The following is a 21,881-nucleotide window of genomic DNA, read 5'->3' on the forward strand; positions in this document are numbered from 1 at the left end:
CAGTGCAATGACGTCACTTTCTACTTTTTTGATTGGGTACAGAATGTGAATGTGGAGCATGGAGCAGAAAATGACCAGGTCATGAGCACAGCTGAAGTGGGCCTTAATGGAAAGCACACACTGAACAGTTCTGTTTTGTGCGCTTGCGATTTCTGAGGGCAGACCACTGGCCTTTCCTTTCAGCTGCAGAAAACAGGAGAGCTCCCTTAAAAAAAAGCTTCAATCTGCGTTGCGTCTGCACAAACTGCACAAACACAACCTTACACAATCAGATAAAGGCCACGCTTGAATGTGCCAGGGGACAGCTGCAAGCGGGCTCACATTTCCTGGCGCTTCGTCAAGGAATTCAGTCTGAAGGCAGGCACATAGCTGCTGTGACTGGTACTGCTGTGGACGTCCTTGACACACGTTTCATCAAGAGTTCTACATCACTACAGCATCTGTTTAGGAAGAAACTCCATGTGACAGTTTCTCTGTGTGAATATGGCTCGTTCGATTTTGTTTTCTCCCCTGTCAATGAAAGGCAGTCTGTAAAGAAAACACCTGGAGAAGGAGGCCATAAGACCAAAAATAAAAAAAAGTCCATGAGTAAGGTCTGGTCTGCCGGAAAACAAAGTCTCGGCAACTAGCATGCCTTCACAATGAGACAGCAGCTGTTACCCTGACATAGCTGGACTGGGTTAGCACAGAGCGTTATGGTCTACATCGTACCTCCAGCTTTTGTCCCTCTCCTCGTCCTTTTGGTGACAGAATCAAGTCGTATTTGCTACAGTCAGTCTATCCACACTTATATAACATAGAACACATTATGTCCACAACCTTTTCTGTTCACTATTCTACAGCTACTTTGTACCAAATAGAAAAAAACAGCAAGTAGGACACCATTTAATCCCTCGTCCCTGGCAAAGGTACTTTTTAATCCACTCATCCTGTGGAGAAACACAGAAGCTGCATGGCCTAGACGCAGGTTATCTACATCAGTATTTCAGGTGAGTGCTGCCATTGCCTGAGCTGAACTCCTGCACTCCCAAAATCTCATATTTTCCTGTGTTTTTTTCCCACTCAAAGAGAATAACTAGTCCAGACAGAATAAGGCTAGATGGTGGCATGTGATATGATGAGCAAGATCTCAGGCATAAATCTGGATGACGTTAGAGTGATGGTGACCTTGCAGAACTGGGAAGTCACCCAGAAGATGGATATTGTTGTGTGTGTGTGTGTGAGAGAGCGCGTGTTTGTGTGTGCATGCACATATTTTGTGTATATAGATAAAAACTTATTTCTCTTTCTCTCCTCTCTCTCTCTCTCTATATATATATATATATATATATATATATACACACACACATATGTATATATATATATGTATATAATGTATATATAAAGTCAGACAGGGAAAGAGAAAGACGGAGATACAGAAATACAGACAGACCTTAAACCAATCACAGAGGAACAGTTGTCAGGCAGCCCATGCTGTCAGAAGAAACCTGATGCCTGCCACAGATGTGCGTTGTTTTATTTAACATCACCTACCTTGTCCAATAGGGTGCACGCTAAATCTGGGGCTGCTCCAGTCTCCCAGCCCCACCTTCAACAGCCCCACCCCTCAGTCTCCAAACTGCATATTAACATGATAAACGACCCTCCCCAGGCCTGTCTCATCTCTGCCCTGAATTTTTGTCACTACTTCAGGAGGACACTAGCTCTGGGGTCCCTGCTCCAGAAGCCATACATGAGGCAGATATAGATATGAGACGCTCTCTTTGGCATGGTGTTACTATACAGAGATAGGACCAGAAAAGCGCAAACAGCAACCAAAGCTCTGTCCCACACATAATTCCAGCCTTCCTCTCTCACTGTGCAGGCCTGTCTGTACCCCTTGGATCAAATCCTAATCTCTGCACCATTTCCTCTTTCCTGTTGTCTTTCATGTTACTCATCTTTCTCTTCTCTCTGTTGTTACTGTTAAAAATCATGGAAGGGCTTTAGCTGGCAACATACAGGGAGGGTGTGATGAGGAGTATTGCTGCATAGTCATCCCTGCTTAGAACACCATGTATCTTCCTTTCTGGGATACTTTAGTTTTGTTTATAACTTGAGTTTTGTTCATTTATTGTTTCCTTCCCTTATTTCACTTGCTGTTACCAGGATCATGGTGTTACCCAGGTTTGGAAGGAAAAATGTACTATTCAATTTGGGTGGCTCACTGCCAGAGGGGTGGTAGTAGTAGTGAATAGATGCCCATGCCTGATCTCACATGTGATTTATTTTCTTTGAATGCCACATAAATATGGATAATTTGTCAACACAGAGATACAATATGAACATAAACCATGGCTGTGTATTGCATTAATAATTTGAAGATGTCTTCTCTTTTACACATTGAATTTGTGTGTTGGCAAGATCTCCCTATCTACATGGCATTCTGTCACTAAAGAACTCAGTATGGAGTAATGACCATTTCCATTGTCTGTAAATATGACCCTAATATTAAATAACATATCCAAAAACAGGAAGGAAATTATACAGAATGTTGCAGCAGAAATCGCTCTGCTTGAGATTCTCTGGTTCAGGGAGGACACCTAGGGCTAATTAAACCTAACTTTACTAAACATAACTAAACTGGCTTCTATAAAAATGCGCTCTCAGGCTAACAGTCCACAATGTCCCACTGTCCAGCAAGGACAGGCAGGGGGTTAAAAAAGGCAGTTGAATTACATGGCTTATTAATTTCCGGGAAGATCCTTCCTTTCTGTCATGCTGTTCCTTTGAGAAGGTAATGGAGGAAAAAAACGAATCTCTTTCATGTTTGGAAGCAGAACTAACTCATGGGGTCATCTTCCACCTGTACTTATCAATCACATGAATCTGAACAAAGCAATGCAGTGGCAAAAAACACATTTTTAGACAGTGAATGAAAAGCTAAATAATAATATAATATAATAATAATACAATAAACAGATTTTTTTTATTTGTTTGCTTAGAGAACACTCATCTAAAGTGAATCCAAATGTTTACACTTGACATATCCACATATGCCGCTGGATATTTTGCTATAACAACTAAAGGTAATCACTTTACCCAACATTGTAATGGCGGTATCCTTGCCTGTAAATAGAACATGCAACCTTCTGGTTACAAACTTTCTTTCTTAGCCACTATGACTGGTACCCCCCTTCACCTGACTTTTAACACAGTTCCTTAATTGAGTGGTGTGGCAGCAGGCACTTATTAAACCCCAGCTTCTAAACAGTTGCCAAGAAGTTAAAGCATCTTTAACAGACATCCTGACATTGACCTCTGAGATTCTACTCCTCCTCAGCTGGTGGTCTGAGTCTTCCTTGTGGGACTGCCTGGCAGTTCTTTCCCCTGATCTTTGCTGTATCGAGTGACATAATATCAAGAGGCATTTGTTTGAACAACCTTTTCAACTGCAGACTGAAATATACAGTGTGGTTGACTATCGTTGGGGCAAGAGTTTGAGAGTCGATGTTCATTTCAGATGTTTAACTGACTTATTGAAATGGAAGCCTGTGTTTAACGTAGTGAGGCTTACAGGGTTAGCACAAGTCTGGCTAAAAGCTTACCAATGGCGTGTTCGAATCTGCACTTTTGTTCTCAAGCCAACAATGACAGAATGTACTTAAATTCACAAAAAAACCAAAGCCTGGTTAATTTACAGTGGCAATTTGTTTGTTTCAATTATGTTCCCATGAAGTGGCTTGTAATAAGCACATCAGCAGCTGAAAGTTCTGAACTGAGCAATAATCCCATGGCTAGGCATGCTTGTAATTAAGTCTGGATTGGTGCTGAGGCTATGCCAGTTGCATGCGTGAAGACACTTCATGACAAAGCAGAATCCGCAGAGTTGTCTGCTTGTGTCGAGCATGCGCTGCAGAGAAGTCCTGGGTTACTGTATTTATCCAATTTCAGTCTCTTGGCAGGAGAGTCGGGCTGTCTTCCATGACTCTCCTCCCTCATTTGTGCTTTACATATTCTTGCTAGCTGCAACTGAGCTGGTAATTTTTCTACATCCTTTTCTCTTTTGAAGAGGAACTCTTGATTCCGGAAAGAAGGTGAAATTTGAAAGAAAGCCTTTTTCTCTATTGGAGGTGGTGGTGAAGGGGGGGGGGGGGGGGGGCGATCAGTGGTGATTTGGGGGAGGGGGGGGTGCAGAGGGTGAAAACGAGGCAGCACCGACAATGACCCCAGCTGATGGAACAATGTTTTGTATTTGCACATATTTGCATCATAAAACAGCCCAGCGGCCATTGCTCCTACTTTGTTAGTGTGTGAAAGGATGGTCATTTAAATGCTCTCGAAGAAAAGCGGTAAAGGACAGGAACAGTAAATTCTAAAGGCGGCCCATGTTGTCAGGATTAGTGAGTGGCAGAGAGCATTAGACAATGGAGACCTGCCACCCTGAAGCATTGAATCATCACAGCCAGTCCCTTGGTGCTTCCGCCATGTGGCCTCAGTGCATTCTGGGATATCTTGTGACCAGTGAAGGCTAATCAGACTAATATATTGCAAAGCTACAAACATTTCTGTTTCCTTATCTTTGTCATCTACAGTATGTTGATCAAAAGACTCAAGCGAAGTTCACCAAATGACTCATACACAGCTAAGTATTACCTGCCAATTCCTAAAACACAGACATAAAAATCACTCTGAGAAATTGAGTGACCATATGGCAGTCTAAAAACAGAGACTTCAGCACAGTAATGCCTAATGTAATACTCATTAATACTAGCCCACTAAATGGTTAGTGGCTGGCATACCGGTGGATCCAGCAAATTACAAGTAGGAACAGTTACACCCAACAATTAACTGAAAGCATTACTCAAAATTCTGACTTTCATACAAAGCTGTTCAAAGTAAAGTTAAAACTTTTTTTGCACATTAACCATTAATAAAAGTGCTACAAATAATTTAACTTGTTGCCCTTTGATCTGTAATCTTCTCTACTATTAATTTAAAATTAACAATTCAACTTCTAAATACTCTTGTTTTTTTACCAGAAAAACATTGGACTGACTACCGTACAATTTTTAATTCTGATTTTAATGTGGTATCTATGCTCCCTCAAATATGTAAAATGTTAAAAGTCATATATTACAGTTTTTAGTTTAATTTTCAGAAGTAGTCAATTAATTTGAAACTTTTTGGAATGAAGATAAACCTTAGCATGAAAAATCATTTAAGCTTGATTTGTTACATTTTTTGTACCTTAAACATAGAAGAATTACAAGTGCTGGCTGATGAAGAGATAGCTCACTCTCACATTATTAAAAAGCTGCTGAATCATTGTGCATATCTGAATTGAATGATGGCACAAACATATGAACATTTTAAACATTAGTCATTAGGCTGTAAAAGATGCAGTGCTTGTAGAAAATGACGAAAAATGACACCGATATCCCATCTGTTTAAAGTTCAGCTCAAAATTATGTTTCTGCAAAACTATGATTATCTTACAAATATAAAACTGTACACTCAAAGTTTTCCACCCCCACCACATGCCTCTTGCCACTGGACTTGATTTATTTCAGCGAGTGCACTCGAGGGCTGATGGCCCTTCTCCCGTAATTGACTTTACTACTGAAAACTGTATGGAGCCCTGCTTAAACCACAGTCCACCTGGCTTTCATTTTACATAACGCACCCATGAAACCATTAAAACTGTGGTTCGGACGTGTGTGTCTTAGAGATCAATCACTGTGGTATGAACCGGGACACAAGAGTGTGAAGTTTACCTAAGACCAGCTAGCTCAAGCTGGGTAGTGATTAACGGTGACCCACAGGCCAGGATGAGCTACTGCATGATGGAGCTAGCAGGAAACGACAGGCCATTAGGACACAACCAATGGTCTGCTAATCAGTCTATTAGTGTATAATTGAGGGTGGTTAATTAGGAAGGCAGAGGGCAGTCCACACTGAGGCTGACACAGGCAGCAGCTGGCATGCAACCCGAGACCATTGTTACTGATCTGTTTACACAAGCACAGTGATTGATTGGAGGGAATATTAGCCTTAATTACACCTGTCTGTTTCTGGTCCTGAACCTTTTACAAACACTGAAGCCATAAATGAACAGGACCTGTTCTTCCTCCTCTACTTCTTCGTCTTCTTCACATCTTTCAAGCCAAGTTGGAGCTGAGCAAACATTTACAGTGGGCCAGTCAGTGCGTCTCTGTCTCTGAAAAACCACCACCGCTCAACTTTCCTTTGAACAGAGTGCTTTTATGTGGATGAAAAATTCAATATTTTGCCTACAGTAAACACACAAAAATGAAAAAAAAAAAAAGTGGCGTGTAAAATGCAGACAAAGAGGCCTGGCGACTTCAAGCAAGGCACAGGCTTACCTAACACCGTTTCAAGTTTGAAACTGCCTCTGCAGCCGAAAGTCCTTTTAAAATGTGGAGTGGGGAAAACAAAGATCTGCTTGTCCCTGCTCCAGTCGGTGGCCTACTCGTCTCAACCACAAAGCTGTGCATTCTGTCCCTGTGCGCGCAGCAGCCACCAGAAGCCCATTACAGTACTTTAAAAGTGAGATTTGATTTAAAGTCCTGCATTAGCGGAGCTGAAGGGCACTGGAACGCACCGCTGAACTGGGACAGGGCAGCACATAAACGGGTCCTGCAGGCCCAGCAAGGAGAGCGCAGCCTGCCAAGGGAAAGACAGGCTGACTGTGCAGGGCCCGAAATCCAATAAAGCTCCTCACAATGGCCTGCTTCTTGACTTCAGATGCCAAACAACATGTGATCCAGCCGGGGCATAACTGCCATTTCTGTTCTTCAAAAACCTGGGTCAGAAATAACGTCGGGAGCTTGTGACACATGTCCTGCTGAGGGCGGCATGTGTGGTAACGCTTATTAGCGATCACGGAGGAGGACTTCGACACCAGCCGAGGGGACGTGACATTTTGTCCATCTCGAGAAAGTCAAGAAAAAAGGTTCAGGGAGAAGTAGCTGATCTCTTCACAGTGGATTGCGATGCCCTTTTCTTTAATACCAAAGAGCTCATTCCTGCAGGCTATATTTCAGTCAAGCTGTACAAACTGTCCAAAATGAGCTGAGCACACACACTGCAAATAACTGATCTGAATGCTGTGGGCAGTGACATTTGGTACAATGTTTCACTGGCTCAGGACAGGGCGTCTAACATGGAAACAGCAACTAAATCTCATTAGGACAGCCTACACACTCCATGCTGCCTCCTCTATTAAAGCAAAAACCTGGCATTAATTTGGCATGGCATATTGCCACAGCAGAAATTTATCCAATAACATAGGTATGCTTGTGATGGAAACACATCCAAGAAAATTAAGACCGCTGTCCTTGTGGGAAGCAACGGCAAAATCCTTTGCCCTCCGTTTGGCACAGACATGTTTCAGCACTCACTAAAACAGAATAATAAACAGTGAACATTTTATTTTTGTTTAATAAAGACTGCTCATCTTACAGCAGATGAAGTGACCAGACTCCTTTGCAAAGCTCTTGTTTTTTTTTTTTTCTTCAAGCTGTCCAAACAGCTTTGTCCTCCTGCTCTGAGAAGGAGGAATGCTAATACTGCCACTTCAAAAGGAATTAAAGCTCATCAACATGCATGTACAGCCCCCCCCCCCCCCCCCCCCCCCGCCCCCCTGCACAGCTCACATCCATTCACCACTTCAGCCTGCTATTTAGCATCAGGTCTGGCTGGGTGAATTGACGCTGAAGTAACTTGGGGAGGTATGGGACGGGATGCTAAGAGCAGCTATGAACGTCTCTCGCAGCTCTGGAGTCAGGAGAGATAAGAGGTAACTGGTAGAGCTCTAGGAATTCCAGACACTGCAGCATGCTCCAGCTGATTTTGAGTTATTAGAGTTCTGCATTGTTATAGTTCATCCTGGTGTCATAGGTAAAGCATCGGCAAACAGAATGCGAACTGCCAACTGAGGCTATTGGTAATATATGGGTACACATTTTAAGCTTAAACAATCATTACCGTTTTTTTTTAAGAAACCTGAAGCATTTGGGACAACATATTGAAAGATGAAAAAAAACATCTGGGGCCCCTTTCCCTCAAAGAAGTTAGAGCAGTCAGTAGCATATCTCATTGGGGATATGCATCAGCGACAGAGCACTTAGTGGATCAAAATTTTTTTTATTTCTTTTTTTTCTTGCTATTACAGATATAGAATTACTATATTGCACTCACCCTTTGTTTTCAATGTGGTATCTGATCTAATAAGTCTATCCCTGGGCCCATTGTCACGTGTTTCTCAGAACTTAACGGCAGTAACCTGATAGCACAACAAGGAAATCAATTCAGGAAATGCAGACAAGAAAAGCCTGACACATTAACACAAAAATACATGCACTTTATGAAGTGGACATATGCATATAATATGTGCCTGAGAAGCGCTTCATCACTTGCTCATTGCTGATGTAGCAGACAAGTTAGAGGAGACTGTGTGTGTGTGTGTGTGTGTGTGTGTGGGCATCACCAATGAACGATTACGAGGACTCTGCTGTCTTTTTATGTACACCACAAAAACACTGAACTAGATTTTTTTAACACTATATTTCATCTCTGTATTTACAGTGCAACTATTTCCCCACAGGATGGAGTGCTATAAACCTACTAATTCATAATCTATTTTAGCATACCTATCTGTCTTTAAAGTTAACATGAAAATGGTAAGTAAAATAAACTCTTCTTTCGAGATAAGGCCATGACGCACAGAACTATGCAAAAGACAAGCCTATATGTTTAATTAAGTTTCACAGATTTCTTCGGCAAAAACAACTACTCCAAAGTGCTAAGATTTTCAGCTTGTGGAAAGTGGGGAGGGCAAACACAGCTCTAGGTTTTATGAGGAAACGTCTGTGCGGAACAAGGCGCTATTCATTCATTGATTTAGCCCAGCTTGCAACCCTGCAGAAGCAGGACATCTGCCTTTGCATTTAACCAAAACATTCATTTACTGAGAAACTAGAGTATGAATGCCTAGCTTTTATGGTACATGTAAACTGACTGGAACTCACATGTTCAAGGAAGAAAGAAAGAAGAATGGGGACCCAACTCCATTTCCTTCACACCATTTCTACAACACTCAAGAGCAATTATTCCCCCCTTTGAAATTTTCTTCATTTTATCCTCTTTGTGTATGAAACTGTACATGGAAGACTTATGATTCCTGTAGCCAAAGAGCTGTTTACACTTTTATGAAAAGCACATATTTACATATTTGCAAATTAGGTGTATGCATAAAGGTTCATTGTGAGACTACATCGGAAAAATGCATATAACCTTGTACATCAATACATGACTTTACATATATACACCAGAATCTTTCCAACTCTATGACATTTGACATAAAATCTGACACCAAAAATAGTTTTTCATATAATTAAGGTGATATTTAAAAAGAAACCGCCACTGTGTTACTGCAAAAATGTAACACCTTCTTATGTCTGGTTTTGAGCAGGTAGAGAATGTTTTGCAATGATTACACTTCAAAGGCCACAGGTGATTTGAATTAACACTAAATGAAATCAATTAAAACTACAGTAGTAAGCAGCTGCCATATTGCTGTGCCGAACTGGAGTTGGCCACTTCTTCACACAATAGCTGTAGGTATGGGAAGTGACAGCTTATGCTTTCTTTCACTTGTTTTCACATGAGCATTGCTCCTTGTCATTGCTACCTGAGTACTGTTACCAGTGTTAATTGACTCATGATAAAATTACAAAATGTAAATTCTGTATGTATACAGCAAGAATGGCAATATACTGCATATATTGTTCTACATGTCCACACAGGGTGATGTATGAATGACTTGGAGACCCACTGGATCAAAATTTTTTCACACAAAAATATGTTGAATATTTTCTAGGGCATCTAATCTAATTACATGAGAGCGAGCAGCTGAACAGGTAGTTTCCTCACAGAAAAATAAAACTGCTGACTACTGAACAAACATAACTGTGGTTAAGCAGGGACAATTTCATATTTAAGAATATGAAATCTCACTCTGTGTTTTGCCCCAAAACACAAGGCAGGGAGTAGGGTGCTGGAAGCTGTTGATTCAGCCACGTAGGACTGAAAGTATGTGCAGTTGCCCACAGCTTTGTGGTATTATTTTTTTTCTTTATTAAAATTTCATCTGAGAAGTATGGTACTCCTTAAGCATGGTAATTAGAAAGTGTGGCTTGTATCACCGAGGGCGGTAGCACGGAGCTTGAGCGAATGCACATTTCACTAAATAAATCATCACCTCAGGTGCGAGGCGCAGCTGACAGCGGGAGCTATTACAGCTTTTTAAGAGCCAGAAACAATGCTGCTGGCACAGAATCAAAGATGGCACTTTTCTTTGTAGAGTTAAAGCCCCCACAGCCTAAAGGGAACCGTGTGAAATTTTCACAATCAACACTCACGTCACTGGATTTATCACTAGAAGCTTCTGCAAGGTCCCAGCAGATATGCTTTGTCGAAGGTTTTTGCTGAACACTTCTTTTGCTCTTTTTTCATTTTTGAGCAGGTCACTTAACAAGACATTTGGATGTGCTCCTGGGCCCAACATTTCCCAGTTCACCTCACATTTTTCCCTTTTTAAACATATTTTGAAGGGGTGATTTATCTTCGGTCAAATACGTCATAAAAATAAAATGGGTCCCTAATATAAAAGGTCTAATATCATCGGTAAACTCCTTCAGCACTGAAAAAGATGACATAGCTATTATAAATGGGTATAACAGATTATCGCGCTGACAGATATCTTCTCAGATGACGCAATATACTCACATCTGGCCCACTAACATGTCTCCACCTGGTCTTCCATTTCTCTGTGTCTCATACAGACACGCATGTATTTAGCATGGAAGCTAACCTCATTCCACAGGTCCAGCAAGCAGAACCATTCTGAGAGCCCAACAGGCCTAGTCATCAGGCACCAAGGGAACTACTTTTGGTTTTGGTGGTTCTTTCTGTCTTTTGTCAAAAGATTATGACAAAACTGAGTGGACAACAGGGTTTTTAACCTCTTGTTACATGTGCTAAACACATCTGCTGTCTAGATCATGGGTGTCCCTTTCTTGGTCTCTAAATACAGTTATCCAGCAGTAATGTATTGCATATGGCAAGCTATTTTAATTTTGGGATGCCTCTACCGTCCTTGGTTTAACCTTTGTTTCACCCTGGTTTATGCATCCATAAAGGCAACATTAGAGAAGCTGACATTTGAAGCACCACCTAGATCGACCTCCAGGAAAACATGCTTTGTTAGAATACAGAAAAAAGGTTGAGCGACAGCATTTCTGTCATAAGGAATTCATGAGAGTCAGTATGCCACTCTCTTTAACAGCTAAACCATGAAGACAATGAGTCCCATCTGATGTCTATATTTAGAAGTCTTGATGTCCCTGGCTTAGACTGTCTGACTAATCATTCTGCAGTTTCCTTACTAGGAGAACAAGGAGAGGTGAGTATGACAAGAGTGTACCTGTGACATCACTTCCTGTTTCATGTATTCTGCATTCAGTTTCATATACTTTTGCATACCTCCATTATCCTGTCATGGATCTGAAGTCCACCCTCCTTGTCTGCTGGTCCGTTTTCCACTATCTTGGATACAAAGATTCCCTCGTTGGAGGAGCCATCTTCATTTTCCTTGAAAACAACATCCAATGTTTTGACATGGCCAGAGTACGGAGACAATATGATTTAAAACATATCAGTTAATTTAAGATGTTATTGTATGAGAAAGAAGATCAAAAATAACAGACTGCAAGTTATATTTTTGATAATGATTTTGAAAAATAATTTCATTGTAATTGTACTAGAAAAAATACTGCTTCAGGATTACCTTTCTTCTTATGTTTAAAAAGAAAAACATTCTGGTTGCTTCACCAAGCAGCTGAACACATTTAATTACCAACTAATAAGATTGCTAAAAACCACACAACCCATTTAAAAATGTCCTGAGGAATTTTTTTTTTTACAAAAAACCATACATCCCTGTGAGATTAAAGTGAGGGACAAGCACAGGTGTTCTCATCAACAAACAAGGTCAGAGACACCCTGAGGTCGGTAAAGTGATCAACACAGCAGTCATCAACACTGACTGGTTATTCTTGCAATTAACCGAGAGGCTTAACATCCAAAATTCACTAGAGACTTCTCAAAGTTGTAAACTCTGAAAAATTTAATGCGGTTGTACACACGCTCCCCAAAATGTTGCCCCACTGCAAATATTTTCTAGGCCAGCGGACGTGACACCCCCCCTCACAGTGAGGCTAATGCCGGCTGAATATGAGAAGGGCAGTTGCTCTGTATCTGTCAGTGGGTCCAAGACACAGCCGCGTTTGCGTGAGGCTGAAAGAAGAGCCAAAACAAGACCCTACCCACATCATCTCACAGTCTCTTTCTCCCTCACCACATCAAACCACTGTCGCTCCCCATTCAGTCAGCCTGCAACAACGCTAACTTTAATGGAGTTGCTTTCCTCTGTACCTGACTGGAAGCCACGGAAGTCAAGCTGTGAACGTTCTAATTAATTCCTTTGTGTCTGCTTCCTTTTTTCTCCTCCCCTTTCTCAGCAGCAGAATGTTTACTGCAGGATACTTTTCCCAAAGTGCCTAGAGTGCGCTGGGAATGTCACAACACAGTCTCATGAGCGGCCTGACATGCTGTCATGTATCCACTGCCCCGAGGCCTCGGCATGGACATGCTCCAGTACTTGCACCGTTCACTGCTCTCGCTGGCCTCTTATTAATTACGGCTAGTGCTCGGCGATGCTTCCCATCACACTGGGGGAAGTCAAGGATGGAACCGCCACGTGTCAGATGCTCTAAGGCCTTTCATTTCTGCTTGAATCAATATTTGTTCGCAAATGACTTCTCAGTGTCGTTACAAAGTTGAGAGGACCTTAGAGCTGCAAAGTTCAGAGTATTCTCTGGCTCGTCTGAGATTGAGCTTGATAAATGACTCTGTCAAGGCAGCTGGAAAGATTACAAATCTACATGGCTATGGGATTAAAAAAAAAGAAAGTCTTGGATGTTTGGTCCTTTTACAGTTTCCTGCTGTAAAAGTTTTATTGTAATAATCTGTGTCACTACGGCCAAGTGCGTCACTGCAGCTATTTTAATAAACCACAGGCAAACAGCCCTGCGACAGCGTTGCTCACGTTCCCAGTGAAGCACACACCATGTGCACCACTTCATCAGGATTGCAGTTAGGCTGCTGAGAGTGGCTCTGAGTATGGGAAATTAGGATATATTTGAAACTTGCAGTGCAGCAAATCCGGGGCAATATTTCTCACTTTGGGAATGTCAACAGCATCACTGACGGTAACGTCAGTTTCACCGCTACCTTTAGAGACCTGCCAAAGAACTGGACAAGCCCCCATGGCATTGCTGCGGGCTCTGTGACAGACTGCACATCATTTTACAGCATCTCCCTGAGGTAAAGGAATGGATAACCCCTGGAAATACCACGAAAAAATCTGTCATACCCCACTGTCTCAATTTTCCCTTGAAAACTACTCCCTCCACACCAGACAGAACAACTGTGGCCAGAGTCATAATCTTTAATTTAACACCCATATAAAGTAATTATAGTTTTTATCCGAAAACCCAAATCCACTAAACCAAACCAATGTACCAGCCCAATAAAAAACTTGATTTGTGTGGTCTGTCCATGTAATATAAGGAGGCACCCTCAGTACGCATGCTGTGAAACTAGTGAGGCTGAAAAAAGCACTCAGCTCCTCCGAAATGGTTCATTACAATTCAGCTGTGTCATTTTTTCCGTATGTCCCTGCCAACGATCAACAAGATGGCTTTATTTTCAACCTACCCCACATGGTCTGCCACCAACGATGTTAAATCCCAGCGATCCGGATTCTCGGTGGAGGACGGCCTTGATGCTTTTTGTCTCGCCGCCCTGTGAACAGACACAGAACAGGTGGTTTGTGGATCCACTGTGATCTGCTGGTTCTGTGAGGACAGCCATAATTACATCACATAACTCCATTTAACCAGGTCATCTGCATGGGCACAGACACCCTGCAGGAGAGAGGAACCTGGTAAGTCCTTATCCAACAGTGATGACTAGCCTTTTACTAACTGAAGACTTTGGAGAGAATGTGAGAAAAGGGTACAGTTGCAAAAAGGTTACATATGTCTTTACATACTCTGATTGATAAAATATATGCTAATATGCATTTATACACCAGAACCATAATTTCAATTCAGGGAAGACAGCACAAAGAAAACGAAAAAACTAGGACCACTAGAAAAGTGCTAATACTGTTAACTCTTTATTTACTCATTTCAACTGCTTGTGCGGGTGTAGGGAGCATAGCTGCAGCTGTCATTTCTGTAGGTCATGGCATACAGTAACTAAATATAAAAAAGGTACTAACGGAATGTCACGCCTTCTGTCAGCCATCTTATCTCAGTTCACATGGCCATTCGGGACTCTGCACCAGTAGTATTTTAACAAGTTATGCAAATTTATGTCAGTGTGCCCCTGCCATACAATATTGAAAATAAAAAGGAGCAGCACTTCTGCTTAAATTGCTGTAAAGGGAGTTGGTTTAATGTGTATAAAGAAAGCATTGCATGTGTTGAATAGGAGACTAATCCTTCTAAGGCAAGCAGCAAAATTAGAAGCTAGCCCTTGACAGTAAACCATATGTTTCATCTCACAACCTGATTTGGTGGCTTTAATCAAATCTCACACTTATTGATGATCTACAACATACGGTAAACAAACACCCAAAAAAACCAAATGAATAAATAAACGGTTAAATGAGGTCTGTACAAACAGGAACTGAAAAAGTGAATAAGCCAAAGATTGAGCAATATTTCATGAAAATGACACTGAAACTAGGGGATCACTGGGATGAATCACTTGCCTGTTATTAACAAGTACTTACAAGTTTCGCTGTAAAAACAATGAAGCAGCCCACAGTGACAGACAGAATATGAAGTGATAAGGTGAGCTATCGCTCAACGTTTGTGTTGCCAGAGTCAAACGCACAAAGAAACCGGTTAGAGAGGCCCTTCAGATCATTCCTGTTTTCACTGCATTTTCCACAAACAATAGCTGCACTTCTACTGATGCACTGTAGCTCCATGTGTACCAGTCTAATGTGGCCTAATATGTAGATGCGCTTTAATTAATCTAGTCTCATCCACTGCTGAAGTGCTGCTCACCCTAGAGCATCTTAAGATGGTTGTTTTTTTTTTCTTACTGCTTATACTTACTGTTCATAAATAAATGAGCAAGGCTGCATATTTGTGTATTTGCTCACTATCTTACAAAGAAGGAATAAATCTCAATTCTTGGCCTATAACAGAGGAAGTAAACATTTATTTTACTGTGTAACCTATCGAGAATATGTGGACAAGACCACTCTGACAGGAGTAGACATTGTGAAAGACCACTTCTAGCTATGTTATTTTAACAGTATAAACAAACAAACTTCCACCTGACTTGCCTTGGTATGGGGATGAACCTAGGTTAGCCTACATACTGTTGGCCTGGGTCAATTTTCAACAGAAACATCTCCAGCTCGCCTAAGGTAGAACTGACCTTCAGCTAAGAGGGGTCAGTAGAAATGCAGCTAATCACATCCCACAGGCAACAGGCATTGATCAACACTTTGCTGAGCTGGTTCTACAGCCTGCACTGTGTTAACAGTGATCAGCTGACTGATAGACCATACCACAGGCTGGGTGAAGATAGACATAATTTCCAGCATGTTCCACATGGGGATCACCAACATCTCACAAGGAGAATTCTCTACAAACACAACGGTTGAGGGAATTGAAAATTTCAAGGCAAGGACATTTTTTAGCAATGACTGGTCTGTGTGTGTGTGTGTGTGTGTGTGTGTGTGTGTGTGTGTGTGGGGAGGAGGGGAAAAGATGAATCTGGAAACAGTCATAAATGCCTAAGCATCAGTTCATGCGTGACTCGATCAGAACAAGCAGGAACGCAAGCAGCAGCTTTGGCCAGCTCTGCCGTGGCAGTCTGCAGGTCGCCTGCCTCTGTCAGTTAATTCCACTTGTGTCTTTCCGTTCCATTCTGCCACATGTGCACTGAGGCCCCTGCCAACCAATCCTGTTCATACTGCTTGACTGAATCTGAAGAAAAAAAAACATCTTTTAAGCTAACTGCATCATCACCGTAATGACTTTTCTTTTTTTTCCATCTCTCTTGTAACTTTTATATTTTATGGACAATCTGAGTCATTCCTTCAGAAATAGGGATTAAAAAGATAAAGTACCACGTCCCTTCTCTTCCTACTTTTGGCATGTCTAAATAAACTCTGTTGCAGCCAGATTTCAGTGAAAACTTGTCTGTTTAAGAGCAAATGAAGTGGTATGTTACAAAAGAGGTGCATTTCTGAAACAGTGCGCACGGTGATGTAAAACAAGTGGACAGGCAAAACAGCTGGTGGCACCAGATACTTTTCCTACTGATAGTAAAGACCAAATAGAGATGAAAGCTGGAGACAAACTATGCTGATACAGATTCCCCCAACCCCCCCAACATCCTGTGGCTAATCACCACAGAGGCATTATGGGTACAGCTACATTAGAATCATAATCCCAGCAAAGGCACCTCACAAACACAGGATACCAAGGTTGAAGATTTAGGTGTAAGTCTTCAACATAAATCAAAGTAAGATCCAGCATGAATTTAAGTTGTTGCAGCTAACATTTACAAAATGGAATATGCCTTGATACCTACCCATACATATTCCATTGCATATTCAGTTTAAGCATAGGGCAATATTTGCGCTGAGAACATCAAAGGGCACACACATAAAAACCATACACATACAAGAAATAATTTTGGCTACATAAAAGGACCACTTGAATGAAATATGAGATTGTAATTCTGAGCAATTATGAGCATTCTGTTGCCCACTCCCTTATGTTAGCAATCAACATAAACATTTGCATTTATTTATTCTTTTGCAAAGATAGCTAGCAGGAAGCTGGCCTGATGACAGTAAGACATAAGTGACCATCAAAACAAGACCCACCACTCACAAGATAAGCACATGACAGAGGAAGATTCACTCTGTGGTCTCTTGTGACAGCACAAGGCCTCCATGAGAATAGTGGAGCACTATGCATCTGCATAATTGGTCACTGCCAGAAGTCAATTAGGAATTATCAAGGCTTCCCTTCAATTCAGTTAAGACTCACTCAAAAGATACAAAACAGGTTTTAAGAATGTACAGTTAATGACATTTAAATTTGAAAATAGTAACAAGCAGTGTGACAGAAACACAACAAAATGGTTGAAGTTGCATCCTCAGGAAGTACTTTGTAGCAAGAGTACATTATACAATAACTAGTCAGTATAATGTACAGTCTTCACAGCATTTTTGTCAAAACTGTGTATGCTTTGACAGACCTTGCACCCAGATATTCAATCACACAGAAATTGAATCATAAAAATACAGGCTAACGGACAGCGCTACTATAGTCTGCATCTTTAGCATTCTTCCATAATGTTTGCGGGAGATGATGACTCACTATTCATGGAAAACACTAAGAATAAGAATGACGCTTTTACGACGGTCAACAGCTTCACGAAATACATTAAAATTCGTAGTATTTACAATAGGCCTCGGTAAACAGTTTGCCTTTTCTTTCTAAAATTTTACTTAAATACTGTAGTTCTTTATTGTATTGATATTGTTATTACTTCATTTATCAATACCTATACTATTTCCCCAACACAATATTCAGTATGTACTGTATCTACATGTAAGGATAATGACTCAAACATCTGTGTGCAAAAAGTTTCTAACAGTTTTGTTGGTAAAGTCTGCGGAGCCTCGGGAGGGCAAATTGTGGCCTGGGTCCTGGTGTGTACAGAACAGCAGTAAATATTTGCCCCTCCCCCTAAACTGCCAGCTGGCTTGGAGTGCAGCTGACAGACATGTCTCCAGGCAAGATGAGGTGGGGAAAAAAACTGACCAACCGTCCACCCTTCCAAGTTCTCCAGCATTGGAAATCACAGTAAATAACTTCAAATAATACACCCGCGTTTGACCACAGGAGACTCCAAGTCTGGAAGGAGAGACAGTCCCTGCTTGGCTCCCACTATAAGCATCTTTACAGACATAAGTACCACTCGGGTTTTCCACTGCATTAAACAAACTGTTAATAAATGATAAAAAAACAATGTCCCAGGTCGTGAATATCCGAGGACCTTATGAGGAATATTGTGGTCTAGGAGGAATTGGACTCAAGGTCTATTATTAATGTTAGCTAGCTAAAACTTTAAGGTATGCGTACCTTGCACGGGGGCGCGAGGGTTTTCGTGAGCGAGTCGATCCTCGCGCTGTATTCGGTGAATTTCTTTTGATACTTCAGCGCTGTCATTTGAAGCTCGTTGTGAACTGCGGAGAGTTGAGCCAGAAGTGATTTCTCTCGTTTACTCGATTTCAGAGACTGTTTCTTGAACTCCTTATCCAAGCCGACCACTTTTGTTTGCAGCGCGCTGTTGTGAGCTTTCAGGGCTTTCAAACAGCAGTGGGTGTCTAGTTTTTGCTCTTTGTGGATGAGCATCAATCCACATCCATTTTCGCAAATCCCAACCGGTCTGTAGTCGCAAGTCTCGCGCATGTGGGCATCCATGTCCTTCAGATTCAGCACTTCGTTGCATCCCTTATTCCTGCATTTCGCTGGCGAGTAATCGCACATCTCTGCGTGCTCCGCGAGATGTTGCAGCTTCACCACTTTCTCACAGCCCCTGGCATGGTTGTCACACTTTATGTCCAGCTTCAGAATGAGGTTTTTGAGCGGAAGAACGTGGTTCAGCTCTTTCGTAGAGATCCTTTGGCACTTGACGGGGCAGCTGCTCTGCTGGACTACCCACGGCAACACACAGCCAGCGCAGAAGACGTGACCACACGGAGTTGTAAGCGGATCTTCCAAAACTTTATTACACAAGTTGCATTTAAAATCTGGGTCCACGGCCCCCTTAAAACGATCCAGCTCAAATCCCATGTTTTAAATAAATCCAGAAAACGCGCAGGGATTCCCACAGATCAGAATAGGCGCAGTGAGTTATTTTAGCTTGTCATTGGAAGTACGCGGACTGACTGACTACAAGCTCTCCTTACTGGCTAAACTAATTGCCCGAGACTTCCTTGGAAAAAAAGTAGAGGAATTCGCTACCGTAATTACCCTATGAGCTGAGCATTTTACAGACATTCTCAGAGTCCCAACAGCTCTTTCGACGTGTCTGCGTGCGTGCCTGGGGCTCTGAGGTTATTGCTGAACTCCGACAACTTTATATAAAAATTGCGTAGTAGTAGTGGTAGTAGAAGTAGTTGTTTTGCAAGTATTGGACACAGATCTTGCTTTAGCTAAGTTGTTTATTGAAAGACAGCTTTCTTCCAAAGTATACATTGGGTAATCACAATGCCATTTCACCACGAGGATTACATGTACAGTGACCCGAGGCACACCATCAATTGACTTTTTTAAGAGTCATGCCAAAGTCACCCAATGGAAACTAGAAGTGGTTTAGCCAACATCAGACTTGACCCTTTTTTGATGACCCTGCCTGCAGGCAGCCACTGTGTCCATGCCATTGAGTATGTCATGACCAGCTGTGAGTGGCATGGTGGGTCATTAATGGTGTAGTGGATTGTTAGTAACACAGCGATATATAAATTGCAATGGGCAGTGATTGACATGGCGGGGTGCGATTGGCATGCAGTGTGGTGTAGCAAGACAGCGCCTGAGTCATCATAGAGGAGTCAGCAGTCCAGTGGAGATTTCCACTGTGCTTGCTTTGCACTTTGCATGGGAGAGGGGGTCAGTGGAAAGGCATAACAAGTAACATTTTTATTTCCCACTCAAAGAGAGGGGAAGGGAGAAGAATGTGAGTAAAAGTGCTTGACTGGCGCGTGCATGACATGTTGACAGCTCACATCATCACTCCACTCAGAGACAAAGGGTTGTCTTCATGACCAGTTCTATCTGTTCGCACGCAAGGGCCGGCTAGTGCGGTGGTGACCGGCTGAATGCTGAGTTTCACAAATGTGTAACTTTGTTTTAAATGATTACTGTTGTAAATATCATTTCTATGGTGTTAAAAGAATATAACTAAATCATCATTACTTTACTGTGATTTAAATTTAATGAAGTCCTCACTTTGATTGAGTGCTGTGCTTGTTTGTTAGGGATAAAGCCAATCATGAACAAAAGTATAACAGATCCATTACTTTCGGTGTTTCTGATAACTTTTTAAAATTGTGACGTGAAGAAAAAGAGGGAGAGAGAACGAGAATAAGGCATAGAAATGTGTTTTAAGGTAATGAAAAACACTTAGTACAAAGGCATCACAGGAAAATGAATATCTTTCTATGATGTAATGCATGCAATACAATAGAAATAATCCTTACATTTTCTGTTCAGTTGAGCTTAATTAATTAAACTATGCATATAGAGGCTGTTTCTCAGCATACACAATACTGCTTAGAAATTGTATTAATACAGCCGTTTGCTGATGAATGCTTGGCTGTTTCATGGTACACCTTTGATGTTTAGAATTCTTTTCAATAACTGAGCATTAGAAGATCACAGTTCCCCTTCTGTTTATAATAATCCTGTTTAAACTCTATAAAAGGATTTAATCAAGCAATGTGTAAGCATCCATGTTATCCAAAAATGGTTCACTGAGTGCTGTTTCGGCAGATTTATGGGGGTCTTCATACAAAGCTTGTGTTGGTATTCAACACTGAAGAATATTATATAGTATTTTTGGTTTATTCTCTGTCTGTCTCTCTGTACTGAATGTACTAATGTATGCTATCATTAAAGCTAAAAAATTAATTTACTATTAACTGATCAATGACGAGTTCTTTTTAATGAGTTATTGGGGACTGAGGAGTCTGTGTTAGTGCATGGAGGACAGGGTATGCCACATCATTTTTAAATCCTCTTCCTGACTATAATGTTTTCTTCTTTGGTCTTTTTTAATGTAGGGAGTGTTGTTATTTTTTTTTGATTTGTACTGTGCCTTGTATTATTTTGTTTCTTGTTTTTTCCATTTTAATTTAAATGTTTTAAACCTTTTTTAGTGTTCCTTGTTTACATTGACAAATGGAAATGTCTGTTGAGATCTGTTTTATTGTCAAAATAAAGGCATCTTAAATAAATAAGGTTTAAGGCCCTCCATGTCAAATGTGTAGCACTAAGACTTCTCCATTTTGGATATACATGCATACATGTGTATATGAGAGATAGAGGGAGAGAGAGAGAAATAGTGTGTGTGTGTGTGTGCATGGAGAGACAGAGAAAAGAGAGAGATTATCACATATGTGTACACACACACACACAAGCGAAACACATCACTCAGAAATGAATTAGGAAACTACGCTGCTGGGTGACTATAAATTTGCTGTAGGCTAGATACTTTACAGTGATCCAGTTTCACAGTGGTGTCGCAAATCACACTGTATTGTACAAAACAAAACCAAAAAACTGCTAGTCTCTTTGTTGAAACCAATTCCTTCAAAGACCTTAAAAGAGGTTTTACTGGTTGGTTCAGTATTTAAAATCTAAAGTAAAACTTAAAATTCCAAAACTGGTCAATTCCTTCTTTGCTGTCATGGATTCCAAGCGTAGAGAAGATAGTCAGATGGGGTTTAATGTAAACGCACCTCCTTCTCACACAGGCATTTTGAAGGATTTTCCATCTCCGCAGGCAGTATTACAGTCATAAAAGCATTTGAATTGTAAATGACGGAGGGCCGGCTCATGGGGCACCCCAGTTGTGCTTGGTGATGGGACAAGAATGGCGGGTGTACGGGCAGCTTAGCCATCTTTTGTGAGCAGAGTCCATCACCA

The 21,881-nt window shown here is 41.3% G+C and overlaps 1 protein-coding gene across 2 annotated transcripts in view; it reads right to left on the reverse strand.

Annotated features, from left to right (window-relative positions):
- pdzrn3b (PDZ domain containing RING finger 3b) overlaps window positions 1-19,111 on the reverse strand; it is an 89,006-nt gene extending 69,895 nt beyond the window's left edge. For both annotated transcript variants that reach the window (XM_036532011.1, XM_036532010.1), the window contains exons 1-3: window positions 18,315-19,111; window positions 13,843-13,929; window positions 11,548-11,655 (exon numbers count right to left, since the gene is read on the reverse strand). In XM_036532011.1, the coding sequence (XP_036387904.1) occupies window positions 11,548-11,655; window positions 13,843-13,929; window positions 18,315-19,028 (909 nt within the window). In that variant the 5' untranslated portion in view covers window positions 19,029-19,111. The remainder of the gene's footprint in view (window positions 1-11,547; window positions 11,656-13,842; window positions 13,930-18,314) is intronic.
- Window positions 19,112-21,881: the final 2,770 nt, after the last annotated feature.

The sequence above is a fragment of the Megalops cyprinoides genome, chromosome 6, assembly GCF_013368585.1.
Source record: "Megalops cyprinoides isolate fMegCyp1 chromosome 6, fMegCyp1.pri, whole genome shotgun sequence".
NCBI lineage: Eukaryota > Metazoa > Chordata > Actinopteri > Elopiformes > Megalopidae > Megalops > Megalops cyprinoides.